General features: G+C 35.2%; 1 protein-coding gene across 2 annotated transcripts in view; it reads left to right on the top strand.

The window, feature by feature from the left end:
- The window catches only part of VPS50 (VPS50 subunit of EARP/GARPII complex), a 134,217-nt gene that overhangs the window by 66,331 nt on the left and 44,583 nt on the right, over window positions 1–23,303 (top strand). For both annotated transcript variants that reach the window (XM_040472672.1, XM_040472671.1), the window contains 4 exons: window positions 1,389–1,477; window positions 8,647–8,741; window positions 9,051–9,149; window positions 21,591–21,681. In XM_040472672.1, coding sequence (XP_040328606.1) covers window positions 1,389–1,477; window positions 8,647–8,741; window positions 9,051–9,149; window positions 21,591–21,681 — 374 coding nt within the window. The remainder of the gene's footprint in view (window positions 1–1,388; window positions 1,478–8,646; window positions 8,742–9,050; window positions 9,150–21,590; window positions 21,682–23,303) is intronic.

Raw genomic sequence — 23,303 nt, 5'->3', positions numbered from 1 at the left:
TTAGGGAATTGCTCGGCTTAATGGGATTCCAGATCTTCACAAGTTTATCCTGTTTTGGCAACCTTTCTTTTTTTTCTAGTTGCAGAAACTGTTAAGACATTTCAGCACCTGTTTTCCCTTTTCTAATACATTAAGGAGAAACCAAAGACAAAGTTTGGAACAAAATTAATACAACTTTAGATATAAAATAAGAGTTTAGGGGACAATATGTATTCATCATAGTGAGGTTTGCTTTTTTGCTTGAGGCTCATAGTTTGCATGTATTATTGTATATATGTATGTATTTTTATTGGGTTATAGAGTCAAACTTAAAACACCGATTGAGCCTTTCATACTTAATCCTCTCTGCTACAATTCCTTGACCTGATTTTGTGTATTTTAAGAATATTCAGGACTCTGATGAGCCTAACAGCTGACATTATCTAGAACTCCAAAAAGTCATTTTTTTCACTTGAAATTAATCCTTTCATATTCACATTAAGAAATACAATTGTAGGAGTCCGAAATTTGAAAATTTTTCTTCACAGAACTTTATAAAGCTGAAACAGTCTCGAGGTCACCTGCTGTAATGATACTCTTGGTATCTTAACACTTTACTATCATAAAATAAAACTCTAAGGGTATAGTCTGGGTGCACTGCCCTGAGCTGCTGGATTCTTGGTAGCCACACTGAACAGATAATAAATAGCTTCAGCTGTAGGAGTGGTCAAAGGTACACGAGGCATGAACCTGGGATGTGGCCTATGCGAGGGCCTTTTGCTGGTTACCAGTGGACACCCTGCTAGCCTAAGATGAAATAACATCCTCAGTTGTTCCACATAGTTTAGTCATAAAAAGGCATAATCTTTTTAATATAAATGTACATAATTGCATTTTCAGTTGCTTTTAGGGGGGGAAATTTGTTTTGAAGCACATCATTGCTCTTACCTGTTGAACTGGACATTGTTAGATTATTTGGAATGGATAAGACTATCCTGGATTATGAAAAATATAAAACATATGCATCATTACCTTACTGCATGTGCAGTTCTGCAATCTGTACTTTTGGTAACATGCATATTAACTGATACTTAGGTTATTGGTTCCTGTAACGCCCTGGCAGTCATCGAGAACCTTGTCTCTGCAATCACACTACCCAAGTTAGAATTCCAGCTGCAATCACATAGGTACTGAGTGGTCTTAAGTGTAGAGTACTTAACATTTCACAGTCTGAATTTGTGTATCTTATCAAATGGGTTTAATCCTAATACCTATTTTTGACATTGTTTTGATTGTATAAATATTTGTATATTTTACATAGGCTTACAATACATGAGAGTTAAAATGTTTTTTTCGGAAAACAAAAATGGGAATCAAATCTGAAAATGTGTATCCTCTTTTATTTTCAGAAGGGAGTAACATGGGTACTGAAGAAACTAATTTTGATCGTGGCTACATAAAAAAGAAATTGGAACATGGACTTACACGAATATGGCAGGTTTGGGTTTTTTAAATTATTTTCTTTACAAAAGCAACTGAAACTTTCATGTCAAAGTTTTAGAAATTCGGTGTTTGAACTTTTCTGTACTTATTTGTATTCCTTATAGATTTAGTTATATGTTAGTTTTTCTTTGGACTATATCTGTCATTTAATTTAATTTCTGTAATTTAATTCACAGTTTTATTTGTCTGTAAATCTTCTAATTTGAAAATCTCTATTGGAAATATATATATATATTCCTTGGTTACATTTTTGCTTTTAGTGTCCTAGCGAATGCACGCTTACCTTAAGAAATTGCTTTCTTATTGAGATACTCTATTTATTTTTATTTCATTTATTTATGTTTTCTTTCCTTTCTGTTAATTTTAGATAAAGGAAAACTAAATAGGTGATAGTCGGGTTAACATCTAGTGTAGAATGAAAAAGTTTTTTCTAAGTCAGTGATTTTGTGCCTTGAGGGCATCTTACATGTTTATTGACTGAATGTATCTTCTTAAACTTTTCTTTTACAGTTTAGTGGCATAGTTATTATCAGATAATTAAATTTGTTAATTTCTTTAAATTTATTACTTCCTAGACAAAAGTGTAATTTCTTTGAAGATAACTCTTTTTTGTTCTTTTTGGGCTGCTCTTTTGGATCATATAGTAATTCTATTCTTAATTTTTTGAGGAACTTCAGTACTATTTTCCACAGTGGTTACACCAATTTACATTCCTATCAGTAGTGCTAAATCAAGAGTTCCTTTTTTTTCACATCTTCAGCAACACTTGTTATTTCATCTCTTTTTTGATTTTAGCCATTTTGACAGGTATAGGGTGATATGTCATGGTTCTGATTTGCATTTCTCTGATGATTAGTGACATTGAGATCTTTTCATGTGTCTGTTGGCCATCTGTATGCCTTCTTTGGAAAAATGTCTACTCAGGTCCTTTGCCCATTTTTAATTGGATTATTTGAGGATTTTTTTTGCAGTTGAGTTGTATAATTTCTTTATATATTTTGGGTATTAATCCCTTCTCAGATATATCATTTGCATATATCGTCTCCCATTCAGTAGGTTGTCTTTCCATTTTGTTGATGGTTTCTTTCGCCATGAAAAAGCATTTTATTTTTGTGTAGTTCCAATACTTTATTTTTGCTTTTGTTTCCCTTGCCTGAGGTAAAAAATCTGTAAAGATGTTGCTAAGGCTAATGTCCAAGAGATTACTGCTTATGTTTTCTTTTAGGAGTTTTATGGTTTCAGGTGTCACATTTAGGTCTTTAATCCATTTTGAATTTGTTTTTGTGCTTAGGGAAGAAAGTGGTCCAGTTTCATTCTTTTGCATGTAGCTTTCCAGTTTTCCCAGCATCATTTATTGAAGAAACTGTCTTTTCTCCCATGGTGTATTCTTGCCTTCTTTATCATAGATTAATTGACCATACAAGTGTGGGCTTATTTCTGGGCTATTATACTCCATTGGTCTATGTATCTATTTTTGTGCCAGTAATATACTGTTTTGATTGTTTCAGTTTTGTAATATATCTTGAAATCTGGCATTGTGATACCTCCAGCTTTGTTGTTCTTTCTCAAGATTGCTTTGGCTATTTGGGGTCTTTTTGTGGTTCCATACAAATTTTGGATTGTTTGTTCTAGCTCTATGAAAAGTGCTGTTGGTATTTTGATAGGGATTGCATTAAATCTGTAGGTTGCTTTGGCTGGTATGGACATTTTAACAATATTCTTTGAGTCCATGAGCATGGAATATCCTTCCATTTGTTTGTGTTGTCTTCAATTTCTTTCATTGTTTCATAGTTTTCAGAGTAAAGGTCTTTCACCTTTTTTGGTTGTTTATTCCTAGGTATTTTATTCTTTTTGGTGCAGCAGTAAGTGGAATTATTTTCTTAATTTCTCTTTCTGCCACTTTGTTATTAGTTTATAGAAATGCTACCGATTTCTAGGTATTAATTTTGTAATTTGAAATTTTGTTGAACTTATTTTTTACTTCTAGTAGTTTTTTGGTCAAGTCTTTAAGGTTTTCTATGTATAATACCCTATAATCTGCCAGTGACAGTTTAAGTTCTTCCTTACAAATATGGATGCCTCCTTTCTTTTTCTTGTCTAATTGCTTTGGCTAGGACATTCAGTGTTGAATAAAAGTAGCAAGAGTGGGCATCTTTTTCTTATTCCTAATCTTGGAGGAAAAGCTCTCATTTTTTTACCATTGAGTATGATGTTAGCTGTGGGTTTTTCATATATGGCCTTTATTCTATATTAAACTACTTAAAAAAAAAGTTTATTTATTTTGAGAGAGAGAGTGTGGTGAGGGGCAGAGAGAGAGAGGGAGAGAAAGAATCCTAAGCAGGCTCCATGATATCAGTGCATGGAGCCCAATGTGTGGCTTGATCCCATGTACCCTGAGATCATGACCTGAACTGAAATCAAGAGTTGCATGCTTAATCAACTGAGCCCCCCCAGGCATCCCTAAACTGCTTTTTTTTTTTTAAATGTTTGTTTTTATTTTTGAGAGAGAAAGAGTAGGAGTGGGGCAGGGACAGAGAGAGAGGGAGGCACAGAATCAGAAGCAGGCTCCAGGCTCTGAGCTGTCAGCACAGAGCTCGACGTGGGGCTTGAACTCAAAAACTATGGTATCATGACCTAGGCCGAGGTAAGATACTTAATTGACTGAGCCACCCAGCTGCCCCCTTTAACTGCTTTTTAATTTATTTTAATTATGGGTTTGGGCTGACGTTTTTGTGAATTTTATATATACTGGAAAGGGAAATCTCATACCCACTGAATATAAGTGTAGGGTCAGATAGGAGTTATTTCTGATTTAATTTCCTGATATAGTCTCCTAATAACACTGATTGTACTTGAAATTGTAGAATCCATGGCAGAATTTCTGGTAATTCAGTGTACTTTGAAATACTGACCTGGCATTTCATATAGCTAGTGTCCATTCAGTCTGGCAATCTGATATCATTCCTGATATAGTAGAATCTGTTAAATATGAGGTTTAGTAAATTTAAGCATTTAGCTAGTTTAATGAAAGTTATCATTCTTTTGAGTATAGATTATTGTGTTGTACGTTTCAAGCTTTAGAATATCTTCATCTCCACCACTCTCAAGTCTCATTTGCCTCCTACCACAGTTCTCAACTAGTTCTAAACAGTATTTTGCATACATTAGGAATGCATTTGAGTGTTTGTCAGTTGAAAGTACAAGGCTCAATTCAATTTGAAAAAGCAAAACCTATGAAAAACAAATGTTTTTTGATAACATATTCAGCAGGCAAACCTGACCCAATTTGAATTCATTCAGCAGCAGAACCAGACCAGTATTGTCATTAAACTTTTTGTAGTGTTTATCTCATTAAAGTGAACATTTATATGTTGCAGGAATATTAATGCATTTTATTTTGGGGTACTGCCTTACACCCCACTGGGGCTGTTACATGATATATGCTATATATGTGCCATAATACATTTCTAACATCTGAAATCCTGAATTCCAACGCATAAATGAGTGTGTGACAATTTGTATACATTCGTCATAAATATAGGGATAATTAAATTCTAAGAAGATATTTAACCTTTCTTTTTTTTTTTTTTTAATTTTTTTTTTTCAGTGTTTATTTGTGGGACAGAGAGAGACAGAGCATGAACGGGGGAGGGGCAGAGAGAGAGGGAGACACAGAATCGGAAACAGGCTCCAGGCTCTGAGCCATCCGCCCAGAGCCTGACGCGGGGCTCGAACCCACGGACCGTGAGATCGTGACCTGGCTGAAGTCGGACGCTCAACCGACTGCGCCACCCAGGCGCCCCAATATTTAACCTTTCTTACATAAAAATTAAATTCAAAATCAGAATGACTGTGATTTTTGATACAAAAATTTTTAGAATATTTTCCATGCATTTTGACTCAACTAGAAAGTCTGTAATAAAAAAGTTTGTATCAATTGTACCATTTGGCAGAAACTGTCAATTTGAGAACACAGCGGTGAACCCATGATACTTGACCTTATGGAGCTTACAAACCTAACTATATGAAAGTCTTGATCTTCCAAGATTTTTATTTTATCTTTAAGTATTTGATACGTAAGAAATTATTCATATTATTCATGTGCTTATTATTTCTTTTTACTATAGAGAATTAGGGTTGCAATATTTCTACTTTTTGTGAATTTGAGATTTTCTTTACATCCTATTAGCCACCCACTTAAAAATGTTTTGCTTGGGCATTTGGAAAAATAACCATGTATTTCTTCTTTGTGGTGGGAGTTAAGTTCTATGTATATATTAAAGCAAGCTTATTATTAATTGTATTATTCTAATCTATATTTTATTTATTTTTTGTTTCCTTGGCCTGTGTCATTCTGAGGGAGGGGTTTTAATCTTTCAGAAGAATTGTAATTTTGTCAGGTTTTTGTTTTATTTCTAACAATAGCTTTTGCTTTTTATACTTGGATGCTAGGTTGATTGATGCTGCAATGCTAATAACCACTTTACCTACCTTCTTTGTACATAATTCCCTTCATTAATTAAAAAAATACATAGTTCTTTTGTCCTGAGGCATTTTGCTATGAGTTCTAGCTTGTTTTATTATTACCATTGCTGTGTTTATTTTGTTCATATTTTCCTTTGTGTCTTTATTTTTTTTTATTTTTTTTTAAAATTTTTTTTCAACGTTTTTTATTTATTTTGGGGACAGAGAGAGACAGAGCATGAACGGGGGAGGGGCAGAGAGAGAGGGAGACACAGAATCGGAAACAGGCTCCAGGCTCTGAGCCATCAGCCCAGAGCCCGACGCGGGGCTCGAACTCACGGACCGCGAGATCGTGACCTGGCTGAAGTTGGACACTTAACCGACTGCGCCACCCAGGCGCCCCTGTGTCTTTATTTTAAATGCTTTCGGATCATGTTTGTGTCTTCTATAAATATAAAAGAAATGTTTTTTTTGAGAGACTTTATGTTTTAATTAGGCAGTTTAATCTGTTTATATTTTTATTAGTGTTTTAATTCATACTTCTTTAATTATTAGAGAAGGTAAACATTTAAAAACTCCATAATTTAACTGATTTGTGAATTATTTGTTTTTTGTTCATAAGTTCTAAATGATTTATATGATAATGAGTAATCTTTTGTATATCATATGTCTGTTCACTTATTTTCAATATGCAGATGATCTACATTTTTATGAAGTCAAACTATTGACCTTTGTCCTTTGTAATTTATGCTACATTTATTCTTAAACTATTTTTTCCTATGTAAAGCTCAGGTCAACATTCATCTGGTAATTATAGATATTTATCTATACGTTATCTATACATTGCAATCTTTACATTAATTGCTATATCCCAAGTACGTAGAGTACTGCCTAGAACACTTAATAGGTACTCAGAAAATATTTTTGCTTTATTGGATTAATTTTTAATCTTTTGAAAACATACAAAAACACTTATTCAGTCCTTTTATATATCTTTTGATATGTGATGTAGAGAGGAGAGAGTTGTTCTTCCCCCCAGATCTAGTTGGTTTTCCTTTCACTATTTTCTGGATGATCTTTTTTCTTGTGTCTTTATTTGTGATGCCTCCTTGTAGCAAGGTCCAGTGGTAAAAAGAGACTTTGGAGGCAGAGAGACCTGGGTTCAAGTCTTAGCTTAGTCATTCATGGTCCATGTGAATTTAGACAATTACTTGACCTATTTTCAGTTTTTTATCTCTTAGGATAATAAATGCCTGCTCAACAGAACGATTTTAGGATTAATGATAATATATGAAGTTCTTAGCATAATGCTGACAAAAAGTAAATAATGGGCAAACAGTAGTTTTTATTGCGGTTTCTTAAGCTCACGTATATATATTACCACTATTTCTGAGGTGTCATATTTTATTGATTCTTTGGGTATTGGTAGTATTCTTTTTTAAAAAATAGTTTTTTATATATTTAATGCAGATAGTACAAGTCCTCCAACATCACTTACATCTTTAAAAAAATTTTTTTAAGCATTTATTTATTATTGAGAGAGAGAGAGAATGAACATGGGAGGGGCAGAGAGAGGGGGAGACACAGTATCTGAAGCAGGCTCCAGGCTCTGAGCTGTCAACACAGACCTGATGCGGGGCTTGAACTCACGAGCAGTGAGATCATGACCTGAGCTGAAGTCGGATGCTTAACCGACTGAGCCACCCAGTCACTCCGTTCACTTATACCTTTTAAGCTGTCTTTTCAAAGCTTTATTTTAAAAAAAGAGGTTATTGCCTGTTTCTTATTTCTGGTGAATTTTAGAGTGATTGTTCAAAGGAAAAGTTTTTTGTGATTTGGTTAGAATTTCATTCAACCACTGCATTAATTTGGAAAAGTTGACTTGCACTATTCAGTCCCTTGACTCTCTTAATTGAAATTTCTTTTGTATCCTATTAAAGTTGTTAGTTCTTTCTTATAGGTCTGATATTGCCTTTTAAAATTTTTCCCAAGTATATTACACTTTTAACATTTATTTTAAATGGAATCTCTTCGGGGCGCCTGGGTAGCTCAGTCAGTTAAGCGGCCGACTTCATCTCAGGTCATGATCTCGCGGTCCGTGAGTTTAAGCCCCGCATCGGGCTCTGTGCTGACAGCTCAGAGCCTGGAGCCTGTTTCAGCTTCTGTGTCTCCCTCTCTCTGACCCTCCCCCATTCATGCTCTGTCTCTCTCTGTCTCAAAAATAAATAATAAATGTTAAAAAAAAATTAAAAATAAATAAATGGTATCTCTTCATTTTAAGGTGCTACAGCAGAAATACCTGAAAACTTAATTTTTATGTATTATACATCATCACTTGAAATAGTTATCTTATTAATTCTAATTATTTTTTAATTGGATATTTTGGGGTTTCTAGCCTACCAAGCTACACATAAGTGATGATTTTTATCTTCATAGCCAACACTTGGGTATAATTCTTATCTTACATGTGTGTGTGTATGTATTAATAGTGATGATTGTGGCCATTACTATTTTTATACTGATGCGTGTGGAATTGTCCCTATGATACCACTGTAAGGATATTGGTTATTATCATAAATATATATTCTTAATAATATATTCCTGTCTCATTTTAATTTGTAACTATAGAATAAATGGTTCTGGGAACTTATTTTCTATATTTTGGGTTTACCTGAAATATTTTTTTGTTTTGTTTTACAGGATGTTCAACTAAAAGTAAAAACCTACTTGCTTGGAACAGATTTGTCTATATTTAAATATGATGATTTCATCTTTGTTTTGGATATAATCAGCAGGTACTGTTTGAGATCTTGTTTTAATTCTTTAGTTTGTTTCATTCAACCATGGTAATCAAAGAAATCATGAATCAGTGAGTTATCAGGTGTAACTTCTTCATGGAAATGAAGACAATTGAACATTCATCATCTAATTTCTGCTGGGTTTCTGTCCTTCAGATGTCTGTAAACCATAATGAATTTGTGATGTTTAGAATTTCTTCAAACATCCATTTTTTTGGTTTGTTATCTTTGAAGAAAGATGACCTAGACTACTTTTGTTCTATAAGGATGTTACTGAAATTAATATGAATTTTTTTATCCAACTAGGTTGATGCAAGTTGGAGAAGAATTTTGTGGTAGCAAATCTGAAGTTTTGCAAGAGTCCATCAGAAAACAAAGCGTCAATTATTTTAAGAACTACCATAGGTAGGAACTCTAATAAAATGTGAATAGACTTATGTACATAATGAGAATACTTTGTCTCATGTTTAAACCTTATAGCATTAATGGGTTTAAAACAATTACTTTTGAATTTGGAAGAATTTGTTCTTTGAAGTCTTTTTAAGATGGTTAAGGACTTCTTTCCCTCCAAAATACCATAAAATATCTGCATTACTTATTTATTATAAATTTAATAGATTGTTTTGAGGGGCTCAAAATGTTGAACTAAATATTGAACCAGTTTCTCTTTGGGTGAAAGATGATTATTATGTCAGAGTTCACCAAAACAATTTGGCCACTATTCTATACCTCCATATGTGGTGTGAGCTGGTAAGAAAGTTAGATCGGTGGAGGCAGCACTCCCTGAGGGGTTACTTAAATGCATCTGCCTTTTAGGAGTAAGAAGGCTTCTAAAGAACAGGACATGATATTTAGGATCAAGCCACAAAGTCAAGATTATGTATTACATTCCAAAACAGTCATCACTGACTTTAGAAAGGGTGATTAGGAATGGTTTTGGGAATGGAGGAAGGTAGGAAAGAATGTTTAATTAGCAATGTGATTGGATATTAAAGCAGCATTAAATCGAGAGAGCTATTTGTTACCCTTTCCTGATATAAGGTGAGCCCTGTACTATATGTACTGTATCCCTTATATACAATTTATCATTTGAATTGTATATTAATTTTATTGTACATTTTTACTTTTTAAAATTTTGACTTTTTAAAAAATTTGGTTTTACATTTATTCATTTTTGAGAGACAGAGAGACAGAGCACAAGCGGGGGAGGGGCAAAGGGAGAGGGAGACACAGAATCCGAAGCAGGCTCCAGGCTCTGAGCTGTCAGCACAGAGCCTGACGCGGGGCTCGAACCCACAAACCGCGAGATCATGACCTGAGCTGAAGTCGGATGCTCAACCGACTGAGCCACCCAGGTGCCCCAAGATTTGATTTTTTTGGTTGTTATTTGATGCCAAGGTTGGTGAGGATTTTAAATTCTGCTTTTTCTCCTTGTTCAGGGTCAATACATGGTTACAGTCATTGATGTCATATCAGAAGAGAGATTATTGGACATCAAACTATTGACTAATTTATTATTAAATATATTTAAGTACAAGTGTTCTGTGTTAATCGTGAACTATTAAATATGTTTTGAAAGGGATTTAGATTGATCCAGTACAAAAGTAGAGCCTTTGAATTTTATAATTGAATTGAAGAGAATGTTTAGAAAATTAAAAAAAAATTTTTTTAATTGATCATACCTCAGGAAAACAGTGGAAAGGGGACAGCATGAAACAGTAACACTGCTTTATTTATTTATAATTTTTTTTTTCCTGTTAAAACTTAAGCCATGTTGAAACAGACGGCCTGACTTGTATGCATTGCTGTACAAAAGGAGCAGTTTTTATTTTACTTTATGGAGCCTGACATGGGGCTTGGACTCAGAACCCTGAGATCAAGACCTGAGCTAAGATCAAGACTTGGATGTTTAACCAACTGAACTACCCAGGTGCTCCAAAATAATTAGTTTTTATTTTATTTTTATTTTTAAAAAATTTTTTTAACGTTTATTTATTTTTGAGACAGAGATAGAGCATGAACGGGGTGGGTCAGAGAGAGAGGGAGACATAGAATCTGAAATAGGCTCCAGGCTCTGAGCTGTCAGCACAGAGCCCGACGCGGGGCTCGAACCCACGAAATGCGAGATCATGACCTGAGCTGAAGTCGGATGCTTAGCCGACTGAGCCACCCAGGCGCCCCTAAAATAATTAGTTTTTTTTTTTTTTTTTTAATTTTTTTTTTTCCAACGTTTATTTATTTTTGGGACAGAGAGAGACAGAGCATGAACGGGGGAGGGGCAGAGAGAGAGGGAGACACAGAATCAGAAACAGGCTCCAGGCTCTGAGCCATCAGCCCAGAGCCTGACGCGGGGCTCGAACTCACGGACCGCGAGATTGTGACCTGGATGAAGTCGGACGCTTAACCGACTGCGCCACCCAGGCGCCCCTAAAATAATTCGTTTTTAAATCAGAGGTGGGAAAGGATAAGGAACTATGAAGGAACCAGAAGCCTCACTTACCTGTCAGAATGAAAGCATGCCACATATGCATTTTCAAAGATTACTTTTATTCAGTAAGACAGCTGGGAGACATTTTGGTGTTTCTAGTGATTGCAAGATTTGTGCAATGCAAAAACACTTATTTAATTATCTCTCTTCTGCTTTTTACTTTACTTGTTGTCAAAAGGTGTCTGTCATCTATGGCAGCCAGGCACTGGCATTTCTAGACTATGACCATGATGGAGTTTCCTTCCCAAAGTTTACCTTGATGAAGTTAGAGATTGTAGAAATGAATTGTTAAATGTTTCCAAAACACTCAAAGTTTTAATGGACTTCTCTTAGAAGTGTTTATGAAATTTGTTTCCCATTGAAGAGGCTGTGCTGTATTTAAAAAAATTTTTTTTTAATGTTTTATTTATTTATTTAATTTTTTTTTTAACGTTTATTTTTGAGACATAGAAGGACAGAGCATGAACAGGGCAGGGTCAGAGAGAGAGAGGGAGACACAGAATCTGAAACAGGCTTCAGGCTCTGAGCTGTCAGCACAGAGCCCGACACGGGGCTTGAACTCACGAACCGTGAGATCATGACCTGAGCCGAAGTCGGACGCTTAACCGACTGAGCCACCCAGGCGCCCCTAACGTTTTATTTATTTTTGAGAGAGACGGACAAGAGTGTGAGCGAGGGAGGGGCAGAGAGAGAGGGAGACACAGAATCTGAAGCAGGCTCCAGGCTCTGAGCTGTCAGCACAGAGCCAGATGCGGGGCTCGAACCCATGAACCATGAGATTGTGACCTGGGTCAAAGTCGGATACTTAACCGACGGAGCCACCCAGGAGCCCCTATACTGTATTTTTAGAAAGAGAGCTGGACTGGGAGATCGACTTGGGTTCTTATCCCACTTTTGCTGCTTGCCAGCTCCCTGACATTGGACAAATCATTTAACTTCTCTGGGATATTGGTTCTATCAACTGCAAAATGAGGTGGCTAGTCGAAAAGGTCTCCATAAGTGTTGCCAGCAGATCTTGTCCTTTTTTCCTTGCTGCATTGTATGTTAGGCTGTTGAATACGTTAAAAAGTAAACATTTAACTTTCTTTTAAAGATTTTTCTCTACTCCCAGTTTCTGAACAAGTCTAGCTTATATACTGGCTATAGTCATTATCTCTCCAACAGCTGCCATTTAGAAAATTACAGTAAAAATCACTTGGTAAAATTAGTGCCAACCATTAATGTGTTCTGAAGTGTATCTTTTTCTTTATAAAGCAAGATAAACTTTACAGGTGGTTTAGAAATGATGCCAATGTATGATAATACTGAATTGACAGAAGTCATTGCGTTAGCTAGTGATGAATCTAAATCTGTTAAATGCCAATTTAATGTCTTAGTCACCAAATCAAATTATACTACATAAATATTGAAAAGCAGTATGAAGCATGGTGAAATACAGATCAAGTGGGTTTTAATTTTGTTAATAAAAATGTTAAAATATGCTCCCAATTTGTTTCATGGTTTTCTACTACCAAATAGAGCTTTTGAGAATGAAGAAATTCTTGGACCAAATTATTCAGACTTAGAGTCTACTTAGACTATTGGTTTGAAAATGTAGGCATAATAAAAAGATGAAAATAGAAGCATTTTACTCTTTGGGTGGAACATCTTCTATTTATAACGTGTGCTCATGTTGGCTTGTGATAGTTGTATAAAAGACTGTATGCAATTATCTTTTTCTAGGGCAAAATTGTATGAGACTATGAGGGAGCACAGTCTATATCAATATGAATTCTGACCTTACAAATATATAGGTTTTATTCCCCCAAATTCCTTTATGTTCATGTACCAAGTTTGTATACATCCAAAGCAATCCTTCTGCCAGATGCTGCAGAATTCCCAAAGCACAAATTCTCTGATTTAAATAGTAATGACAAAAAAATTATGTAGAATATGTAATTGTCAAAACATTCTATTTAAAACAAGTGCATCTTAATTTTTAATTACTCTAATAATCAAATCTTATAAAATATTTTCAAGGATCCTAAAGGTCCAGCAACTGGTGTTAAAAGAGGGGAGTGGTCACCTATCCTTTTAGGGAGAAAAACTCTCCCATTGACTGAGTAAGAAAGTTTTATTTCTTGGGGCGCCTGGGTGGCGCAGTCGGTTAAGCGTCCGACTTCAGCCAGGTCATGATCTCGCGGTCCGTGAGTTCGAGCCCCGCGTCAGGCTCTGGGCTGATGGCTCAGAGCCTGGAGCCTGTTTCCGATTCTCTGTCTCCCTCTCTCTCTGACCCTCCCCCGTTCATGCTCTGTCTCTCCCTGTCCCAAAAATAAATAAACGTTGAAAAAAAAATTAAAAAAAAAAAAAAAAGAAAGTTTCATTTCTTTTTTATTTATGACAGAGAGAGAGAGAGAGAGAGAGAGCATACGTGCATGCATGTAGGGCAGAAGGAGAGAGAGAATAGTAAGCAGGCTTCACACCCAGCCTGGAGCCCAATGTGGGGCTTGATCTCAGAACCATGAGATCATGACCTGAGGTGAAATCAACAGTCAGATGCCTAACTGAGCCATCCAGGCTCCCCAAGAAAGATTTACTTTTAAAGTATCTTTAAGATGTGTGTTTCTAGGATCAAGTTTATTATCCATATACAGTACTTCTCTTTGTTTTCCACCTGGACCAAGTGATTTAACTAGAGGATCCATGGTACCTTTGCTTGTACCTTGGTGGAGGTGGCTCGGAGGATGTACAAAGTTGGGTTTGTTAGCCAGAGTGCCTGCATGTAGCTTTTCCAGTATGGTGATCTCAGAATGGTTGGGCTTCTTATATGGCAGCTGGCTTCCAACAACACTAATTTTCCAAAAGACACAGGTAGACGCTTCATGGCCTTTTCTGATGTATGTTTAGAAGCCATGCAGTCCTGGATGGCTCAGTTGGTTAAGCGTTTGACTCTTGATACCGGCTCAGACCATGATCTAGTGGCTGTGAAGTTGAGCCCTGTGTTGGGCTCTGTGTGAAGCATGGAGCCTGTTTAAGATTCTCTCTCTCTGCCCCTCCCCCTCCCTCCCTCCCTGCCCTCAAAACAAACAAACAAACAAACAAACAAACAAAAAAAGTCATGCAGTCCTTTTACCACATTCCTTGGAATACAAGCCTGTCAAGAGGTTGGCCCAGATTCAAGAGGAGAGAAATTTGATGGGATACTGGTAAAGTCATGTCGCAGGAGAGAATGTGTGTGGGATAGGAGATATTGTTGCAACTCTCTTCACTGTATTTCTGGGGAGAATAGGAAAAATATTTTTCAGAAAACAGACGTTCTTGAATTTGATTATAATGGTACCAATAAATTATTTTTAGCATTTAAAATAATCTACTGTAAATTAGATTACATAAAAAATAAAAACATTTGCATCTCTATGCAGTAGGGCTTAAATTTTTGAGTTAAATTGGGAACAGAATCTTCATGGTGTATATCTGATGTCAGACTAACTCCCTCTGCAACAGAACACAGTAATAGTGGGTGGACCACTATTAAACTCCACTTATACTATTGTTAAGAGGAGGAGTATAGACTCCTCCTTTATACTATTGTTATTAACTTCCAGTTTTCTTCCCGCTGGTAAAGTATTTGGGGGCAGTGTGGTGTTATCAGTGGCCTTGGGTTCCTGCCTCTATTGTGCTACTCACTAACTTCACCTCCTCAGTAATTTGGTTTTCTTCTCTGAGCATCAACTTCCTTCTTTTACAAATGTGATGGGCTTGTACTGGCATCTTTACCTTCTTTGAAGTCTTTGTTTTTATCATTCGTTTTTGGAATCTACCTTATATTGCATCAAGTCTTTTATCAAGTTAAATAAAAGATCGGGGTATCACACAGTTCTAATTCATGGATTTTTTTTTCCTTTAATTCAGAGGTCAGTACATTTGAGATGCCTCTCAGATTGGTCATTGTTCTTCTTTACTATATTTGCCCTTTACAATCTTTCAAATTTCGTTTTAATTGTACCTGTTCTTTTGTATGCCACAGAAGCTTCTTTGTATCCTGCTTGTATCTTATTTCTAAAAGACACAGAAGGCACCTGAACTGCTTAAATAGTAATAACTAGGATTGCTCTTCAAGTAATGTGTCTGCAGTCATATCTGTTATTCAGCATCTGATTGCAGTTTGTAGTTTGTATACACACTGCTTTTTCATCATAACTGCTATTCTTTGTGTGTATTAGTAGAGTAAAATAGAAGAAAGAAGTAAAATGCAAATCTTCCAATTTGTGTAAAATGTTCTTGGGCAAAAAGGTGTAAAGGAAGTTTTCTGTGGCTCTAATGAATCAATTTGGACAATATTAACCAATTTATCATTTATAGTCACAAAATAAGTAGATTTTTCAACAATAGTGCAATGAAAAGAATAAGATTTGGAAATAAAGGACCCTCTCTCTGCTGTCTCCTAGTCATGACCTTGCGACCCTTCACAATTGGATTGACATTTCCTAAGGCCCTTGGTGGCCATATTTTTAAAATAAGCCTGCCTTTATTGCAGACAGTTTAGGGAGTGGAGTGAGAGGATTATTAAGGTTTTATCTTTTGAAAAAAATATTAAAGTGTAATATTCAAGTGTACATACATCTTAATGGACAAATCCATAAATTTTTACATATGTGTATACCACATAAACTACCCAGATTAAGATACACAATTTTCCAGTCAAAACCATCCTTAGAGGTAACCACTGTTCTGACTTCTATCACTGTTGATTAGTCATGCCTGTTTTTGAACATTCTCTACAGTCTTTTTTATGCTATTCTGAGTTTTGATTTGTATTTAAAGTTTCCAGTTGTTTCTTGCACATATGCATACATATATGTATGTATACACACACACATATACATATATATAAATTGACTTAGTATGTTGACCTGAAATTCCTGTGATCTGGTGGTTAAATTAGCATTTTATTAAATCTAATAGTTGGAGATTCTTTTGAATTTTCTGTGTATACAGTTCTGTCATTTGTGAATAATGATGGTTTTATGTATTCCTTTCTAATCTTTGTACTGGTTAAGACCTCTGGCACAGTTTTGAATACAAGTCATGACAAGTGGGGGGGGGTGTCTTAATTGTGCAGTGCTTTGTTGTTAAGTATGATATTTGTGGTAGTCGGTTGTAGATACTTTGTATTAGATTAAAGAAATTCCCAAGAGACAAAGTAGACTTTAAGTCAAGAAGTATTGCTAAAGGGGCGCCTGGGTGGCGCAGTCGGTTAAGCGTCCGACTTCAGCCAGGTCACGATCTCTCGGTCCGGGAGTTCGAGCCCCGCGTCGGGGCTCTGGGCTGATGGCTCAGAGCCTGGAGCCTGTTTCTGATTCTGTGTCTCCCTCTCTCTCTGCCCCTCCCCCGTTCATGCTCTGTCTCTCTCTGTCCCAAAAATAAATAAATGTTGAAAAAAAATTTTTTTAAAGAAGTATTGCTAAAAATAAAGAGAATACTTCATAATAATAAGGGGTTACTCATTAGGAAGAACAATAATTCTAAATTTGTATGCCCCTACTGACATAACTCTTAAACATATAAAGCAAAATATTCAGACTAAAAGGAGAAATAGACAATTCTATAATGATAGAATTTTTTTATATACCACTTTTCATGATTGATAATGAAAGCAGGCAAGAAATCACTAAGGATATGTGTTTGACCAACATTTGCCTCATTTGTGTTTGTGAGAGACACACACAATTACAGGATATGTATTTTTTTCAAGAGCACACAGGAAGTTTATCAAAATTGATCATCTGTTGTGCCATAAAGCAAGTACTTAAAAAATGTCAAAGGATTGAAATTATAGAGATTATATTCTCTGACCACAGTGAAATTAAACTAGAAATAAGTAACAGAGAGGTAACAAGAAAAACCTACCAGTTTTTGGAAATTAAGCAACCTATTTTTAGTGGTCAAAGAAGAATCATATTGGAAGTTAGTGTTTTTAAATGAATAATAATGAAACCATCACATCAAAATTGTGGGATTCACCTAAAGCAGAGGGGGGAGAGTTTCTAGCTTTAAGTTCATGTTTTTGGAAAAGGAGAAAGTTTGAAAATCAGTACACTTAACTTCACTTTCAAAAACTTACAAAGATGACAGCAAATTAAACAAGAAGAAACAGAGGGAGAAAAATGATAAGAGCAGAAATCACTGAAATAGAAAGCAAATGTATAGTAAAATTCTATAAAACTACTAGCATGACTGAGCCAAAAAAAAAGAAAACCAATTATCAATATCAGCATTTAAAAAGAGGGTATTTATAGATCCTAGACATTAAAAATATAATAGGGTGTCAACTATACTTCAATTAAAAAAAGAATACAGTAAATGTTTAGTAATATAGATATGTAATAAAATGATAGGAACAGCCTTCTGCTAATGAAATTGACAATGTAGATGAAAAGAGCAAGTTTCTTATAAAACAAAATTTAATAAGGTAACAAAGTGAAATACAGAAAATCTGAATAGACATATGTATTTTAAAGAAGTTGAATATGTACTTTAAAACATTTCCATCTCTAGGCCTGCTGCCTTTCCTGGTAAATTCTACCCAACTTAAGGAGGAAAAATCAACACCACTCCTTCAGAGAATAGAGGAAAAGGGAATGCTTCATAATGTATTTTATGAGGTCATCATAGCACTGGTATCAAAACGTAACAAGGACATTACAAAAAGAAAAATTATAGGCTAGTATCTCCTAAAAATATAGATGTAAAACTTCTAAACAAATATTAGCAAATTGCATTCAGTGATACCTAAAAAGGATAATAACATCACAAACAGATAATGTTTAAGAGGGAGAATAAGGTTGACTAAATATTTAAAATTAATTTAATTTACTAACTAACAGGATATAGGAAAAATACCATAAAGATCATCACAGTAGGTGAAGAAAAAAATTTTGATAAAAAAATTCCACCTTATTTCGTAATTTTAAGAAATCATGTTTCTGTTTAATTTTTACTTTCAGTCTAATTGTGGCCTTATATTTAAAGTGTATCTCATGTAAATAGCATGTAGTTTGTTTTGTTGTGTTGTTGTTGTTTTATTATTTTTTTTAATGTTTATTTATTTTTGAGAGAGAGAGAGAGAGAGAGAGAGAGAGAGAGAGAGACAGCAAGCAGGGGAGGGGCAGAGAGAGAGCGGGAGACACAGATTCTGAAGCAGGCTCCAAGCTCTGAGCTGTCAACACGGAGCCCGACATGGGGCTTGAACTCTCACGAATCTTGAGATCATGACCTGAGCTGAAGTCAGACGCTTAATTGACTGAGCCACCCAGGCACCCCCAATGTTGCTGTTGTTTTTAAATCCAGTCTTATGAGTTTTGTATTTTGTTTGAACGGTTTTTCCTATTTCCATTTAATGTATTCATTGGCATAGTTGAGTTTAAATCCATCATATTGTTTTATTTCTAAAAGTGTTATTCTTTTTTCATTTATTAATTGTCCTCCTTTCTTTTGGATTGATCATGCATATTTTTTACTTTTATACTGTTTTTTTTCCCCTCAGTTAGCTTCTTAAAAATGGATTCTTATAGTGGTCACTGTCATTTCACTGTGCATTCCTGTTCTGTTATAGTTGATCTTAGGTTAGTATACTTCCAGAGTAATGTAAGAACCAACTTTCTAACTGCATTTACTTTGTCTTACCCTTCTAGTGTTTTTCTATGTTTTTATTGTATACTTTTACTTCCTGTCTTATTTTTTGTATACTCCTTATGCAGGAGGGGGTTTACTAAAGCTCCTTTTGTCTGTGAGTTGGTACCTTTTATCACTGTAATAGTTTTATATTATTAGGTAATAAATTGCTGTGAGCTTAACAGCTTAAAACAACATCCATTTATTGCGCCACAGTTCTGAGGTTCGACGTCTGGATCGGCTTGGTGCTCAACTTTAAGGTCTCACAGAGCCAAAATCAAGGTGTAAGCAGGGCCGGGCTCTAATCAAAAGGCTTTGAGGAAGAATACACATTTGAGCACATTCAGGATGTTGGCAGAATTCAGTTTCTTATGGTTTTAGGATTGAGATCCCTATTTTCTTGGTGGTTGTCAGCAAGGGAACATCCTCAGCTTTTAGAAGCTGCTCACCCGTCCTTGCACATGACCATTTCCATCTTAAAAGCCAGTATTGGCAAGTTGAGTTTTCTCATGCTTTGACACAAACAGAGGAAAAGACACACACAGAGAAAGTAATATGAAGATTGGCAGAGATTGGAACGCTGAGGCTACAAACCATAGAATGGTGATAACCACCATAAGCTGAAAGAAGCAAGGAACACATTTGTAGATGATGTTTGGAGCTTCTGCAGAGACTATAGCCCTGCTGACACCTTGATTGCAACCTGGTGAATACTGTTTCAGACTCTGGCCTCCAGAGCTGTTAGAGAATAAATTTCTGTTGCTTTAAGCCACTCAGGTTCTGGTGGTTTGTTACAGTAGCACCGGAAACCGATACAGAGTGGAATTCCCAGGTTAAGTGGTAACTTCAAGCTTAATGTTTTGAAGAACCCCCAAACTGTTTTCCAAAGTGGCTGCCCCATTTTAAATTCCCATCAGCACTGTATAAGAGCTCTAATTTCTACAGATCCTTATCAATACCTGTTATTGTCGATCTCTGAGTATAGCTGTCTCAGTGGTGTAGTGTCTCATTATGCTTTTGATTCCATTTCCCTAATGACTGATGATATTCAACATTTTTTTATATGCTTATTGGTCATTTGTGAATCTTTGCAGAAATGTCTGATCAAAACCTTTGCCCGTTTCTCAGTTGGGTTATTTGTCTTTTTATTGTTGAACTGTAAGAGTTGTAAACTTTTATAGTTCTGAGTTCTTACATTAGGTCTATGGTCCATTTTAGTTCATTTTTGTATATGGTGTGTGGTTCGGGCACAATCACTTTTGGAATATTCTCAGCCATTACCTCCTCAAATATTGCTTCTGTTCATTTCTCTGTCCTCTCAATGCAGTTGCATGCATACTAGATGTTTTGACTGTGACTCATCTATCTTTTATGATCTTTTCTGTTGCTTCTTTTATGTTTTCAATTCATGCTTCAGTTTGGATAGTTTCTGTCGATCTGTCTGTCTTCTGTTTACTTAACCAATTTTTAACTCAAGGTGATTATATTTTTCAGTTACAGAATGTCTGATTCTCCTTTTGTTTTTATTACTGCAATTCTTTGAAATTCTCTTTTCTACCCATTTTGTACTTCTTTTTCTCTATTTTATTTAACTTAATTATAATAGTTATCTTAAAGTCCCCCTCTGTTAATTCTAATATTTGGAGGAGTTTTTGCTGTTTATAGATTTACCTATTTATTGTCTCTCTTTTTTTTTTTTAACGTTTATTTATTTTTGAGACAGAGAGAGACAGAGCATGAATGGGGGAGGGTCAGAGAGAGGGAGACACAGAATCTGAAACAGGCTCCAGGCTCTGAACTGTCAGCACAGAGCCCGACGCGGGGCTCGAACTCACGGAGTGTGAGATCGTGACCTGAGCCGAAGTCGGCCGCTTAACCGACTGAGCCACCCAGGCGCCCCCTATTTATTGTCTCTTTACTTTAGAACCTGTGGATTTTTTTAAAAATCTAGATTTTGGTTTTGGCAGTTTAGTAATAACAACAAAACTGTTACAAGAAGGGAAAAGTAGGGGCGGGCACTGGCCCTTTGTTTCCTGGGTCAATTGGAAAGAAGTAGTTATTCTTCTGGAACTGTCTATATAATGTATGATATATATATGATCCACGATAGACAGTAAACCGCAATAGCATTAAAAAAGTAAGAAGAGATCAATATGATGTAAATGATTAGTGCAGTGCTGGCCATATAAGTACCATATTTGCTCATTTAATTTGTAAATGCTGTGTAGAGATAGGGACTGAGCTAAATATATTTGGAGACTGATAATCATCTTGATCTTGTGGCTTAGTAAGTATGATTAAGATCTTTGCTGTTTAGCATAAAGCATTTATTAGTGTTACTGATGTCATAAACTTTGTAAATTATTTCTCTGTTTTTTGGCATTGATATATAATTAGCTAGGGATAGGTTAAGTATGTGAATTGGTGAGTAGCTTTTAGTTTAATCCCTTAATTAAAATATCATTTCCTGTACATTATTTTTGTAATAAAGATATTGTGAGTTTAGTAAATATTTGAGAATGTTTTCTCTTAACGATAAGATAGTAACAAGTAAAAGTAAATGTTTGTGTTTGCTGTGTTGATTTGAATGGATTCTCAAAGTTGATTGTGATTATGATGATAATTCTGTAATCAAATTTATTTTCTTAAATCTTGTGTGCAGTTTACTTTTCTCCTAACTTTTTGGAGTGTTTTCTTTTTTTAAGGACACGGCTTGATGAATTGAGGATGTTTCTAGAGAATGAGACCTGGGAGCTTTGTCCTGTTAAGTCAAATTTCAGCATTTTGCAACTTCACGTAAGTGTTTCTTAGGAACAAATAAATCTGTCTTTTATTTCGTCATCTTTTTAAAAAAAACCCAGATATTAAAAAATCATTCATAAAATCATTAAAGAATAGTGTCTTCCTTCCTTACTTAATAGTGATTAATAGCAAACCTCTTTTGTAAGAGTGATCCTTTTATAGATATCAAAATCTGTCTCTTTTTACAAATTCTGTTTATGCACTTCAGGAAAGCTCTTTTGCCTAATCTTTTTCTTTTGATTTCAGAAGAAGATCTAATAATGATTTATTTAAATTTTGCAGAAAATTAATCAGCTGTATTTTGATGGTCTTTAATGAAAAAGCTTATATTTACAGAATATTTGTAATTTCTTTTTTTTTAATTTTAAAATTTTATTTTAGACAGAGAGCTCAGAGAGTATGCAGGTGGGGGAGAGGATTAAAGAGAAAGAGAGAAAGAGGGAGGGAGAGAGAATCCCAAACAGGCTCCACCAGTGCAGAGACTGACATGGGGCTCGATCTCATGATGCTGGGATCATGACCTGAGCCAAAATCAAGAGTTGGACGCTCAACCTACTGACCCACCCAAGCACCCTTGTTTGTCATTTCTTAAAGGGACTAATAGATTCTTAATTTATGTTGCAACTCGTAAATGTGCCTTGTAGTGAGACAATTCCTCGGAAATAAAAGAGGTACTTATAAAAAATACTCTTAATTAATTTTTATTAGTTAATTTATTCCTTGCATCTTTATAGAATATATGATCTATGAAAATATTAATTGAGTTGTTTTCTAAGCCTTGGTTGAAACACACTTGTAGATAAATACTCCTTGTGTGATAGATGATGATCTACAAATACCAAATGTCAAAACACAATATATAAACTTAGATCCCTGCATTAAAGATCCAGTATGTTTAGCTTTTGCCCTTGGAAGGAATGGCATTCTACAAGCAACTTTTGTATTCTGAATAAATGTAAAGAATGCACGATTAAAAGTTTTATATAAGGATAGTCTTTATGGTTTTTTATTTCCACGTTTTTATTTATTTTTGGGACAGAGAGACACAGCATGAACGGGAGGGGCAGAGAGAGAGGGAGACACAGAATCGGAAACAGGCTCCAGGCTCTGAGCCATCAGCCCAGAGCCCGACGCGGGGCTCGAACTCATGGACCGCGAGATCGTGACCTGGCTGAAGTCGGACGCTTAACCGACTGCGCCACCCAGGCGCCCCATCTTTATGGTTTTTTTAAGAGCTAACTTCTTATTCAGTTCTATCATATTGCCTTCCTAGTGTGGAAATATTAAATACAGTGAGATGTGTTGATTAATAAATGCTTGAAAGACAGCAAAATTAACATTGATTTGAACATTATTTTAGAAATCTTAATATGATTCCTTAACATTATTTAGAATTCTAGCATTGATTTTAGAATCCCTATTTAAATAATTTTGTTTGAATTTGTATTTAACTATCAAATTATGTTTGTGTATATGAGCACATGTACTTGGTGTAAATATAAAACATTTTTTTTACAAGATACATTTGAAATATTTCTATCCAATTGAACATTATCTCCTTAAAGTAGTTACCTTGAATTTTCAGTTTTGCAAGGTGGATAAAGATCTACTGTACA

The sequence above is a fragment of the Herpailurus yagouaroundi genome, unplaced genomic scaffold (genome assembly GCF_014898765.1).
Source record: "Herpailurus yagouaroundi ecotype Mexico unplaced genomic scaffold, PumYag 100, whole genome shotgun sequence".
Classification (NCBI taxonomy): domain Eukaryota; kingdom Metazoa; phylum Chordata; class Mammalia; order Carnivora; family Felidae; genus Herpailurus; species Herpailurus yagouaroundi.
The sequence above is the reverse complement of the archived record's forward strand: the minus strand, read 5'-3'. Positions and strand labels throughout refer to the sequence as shown.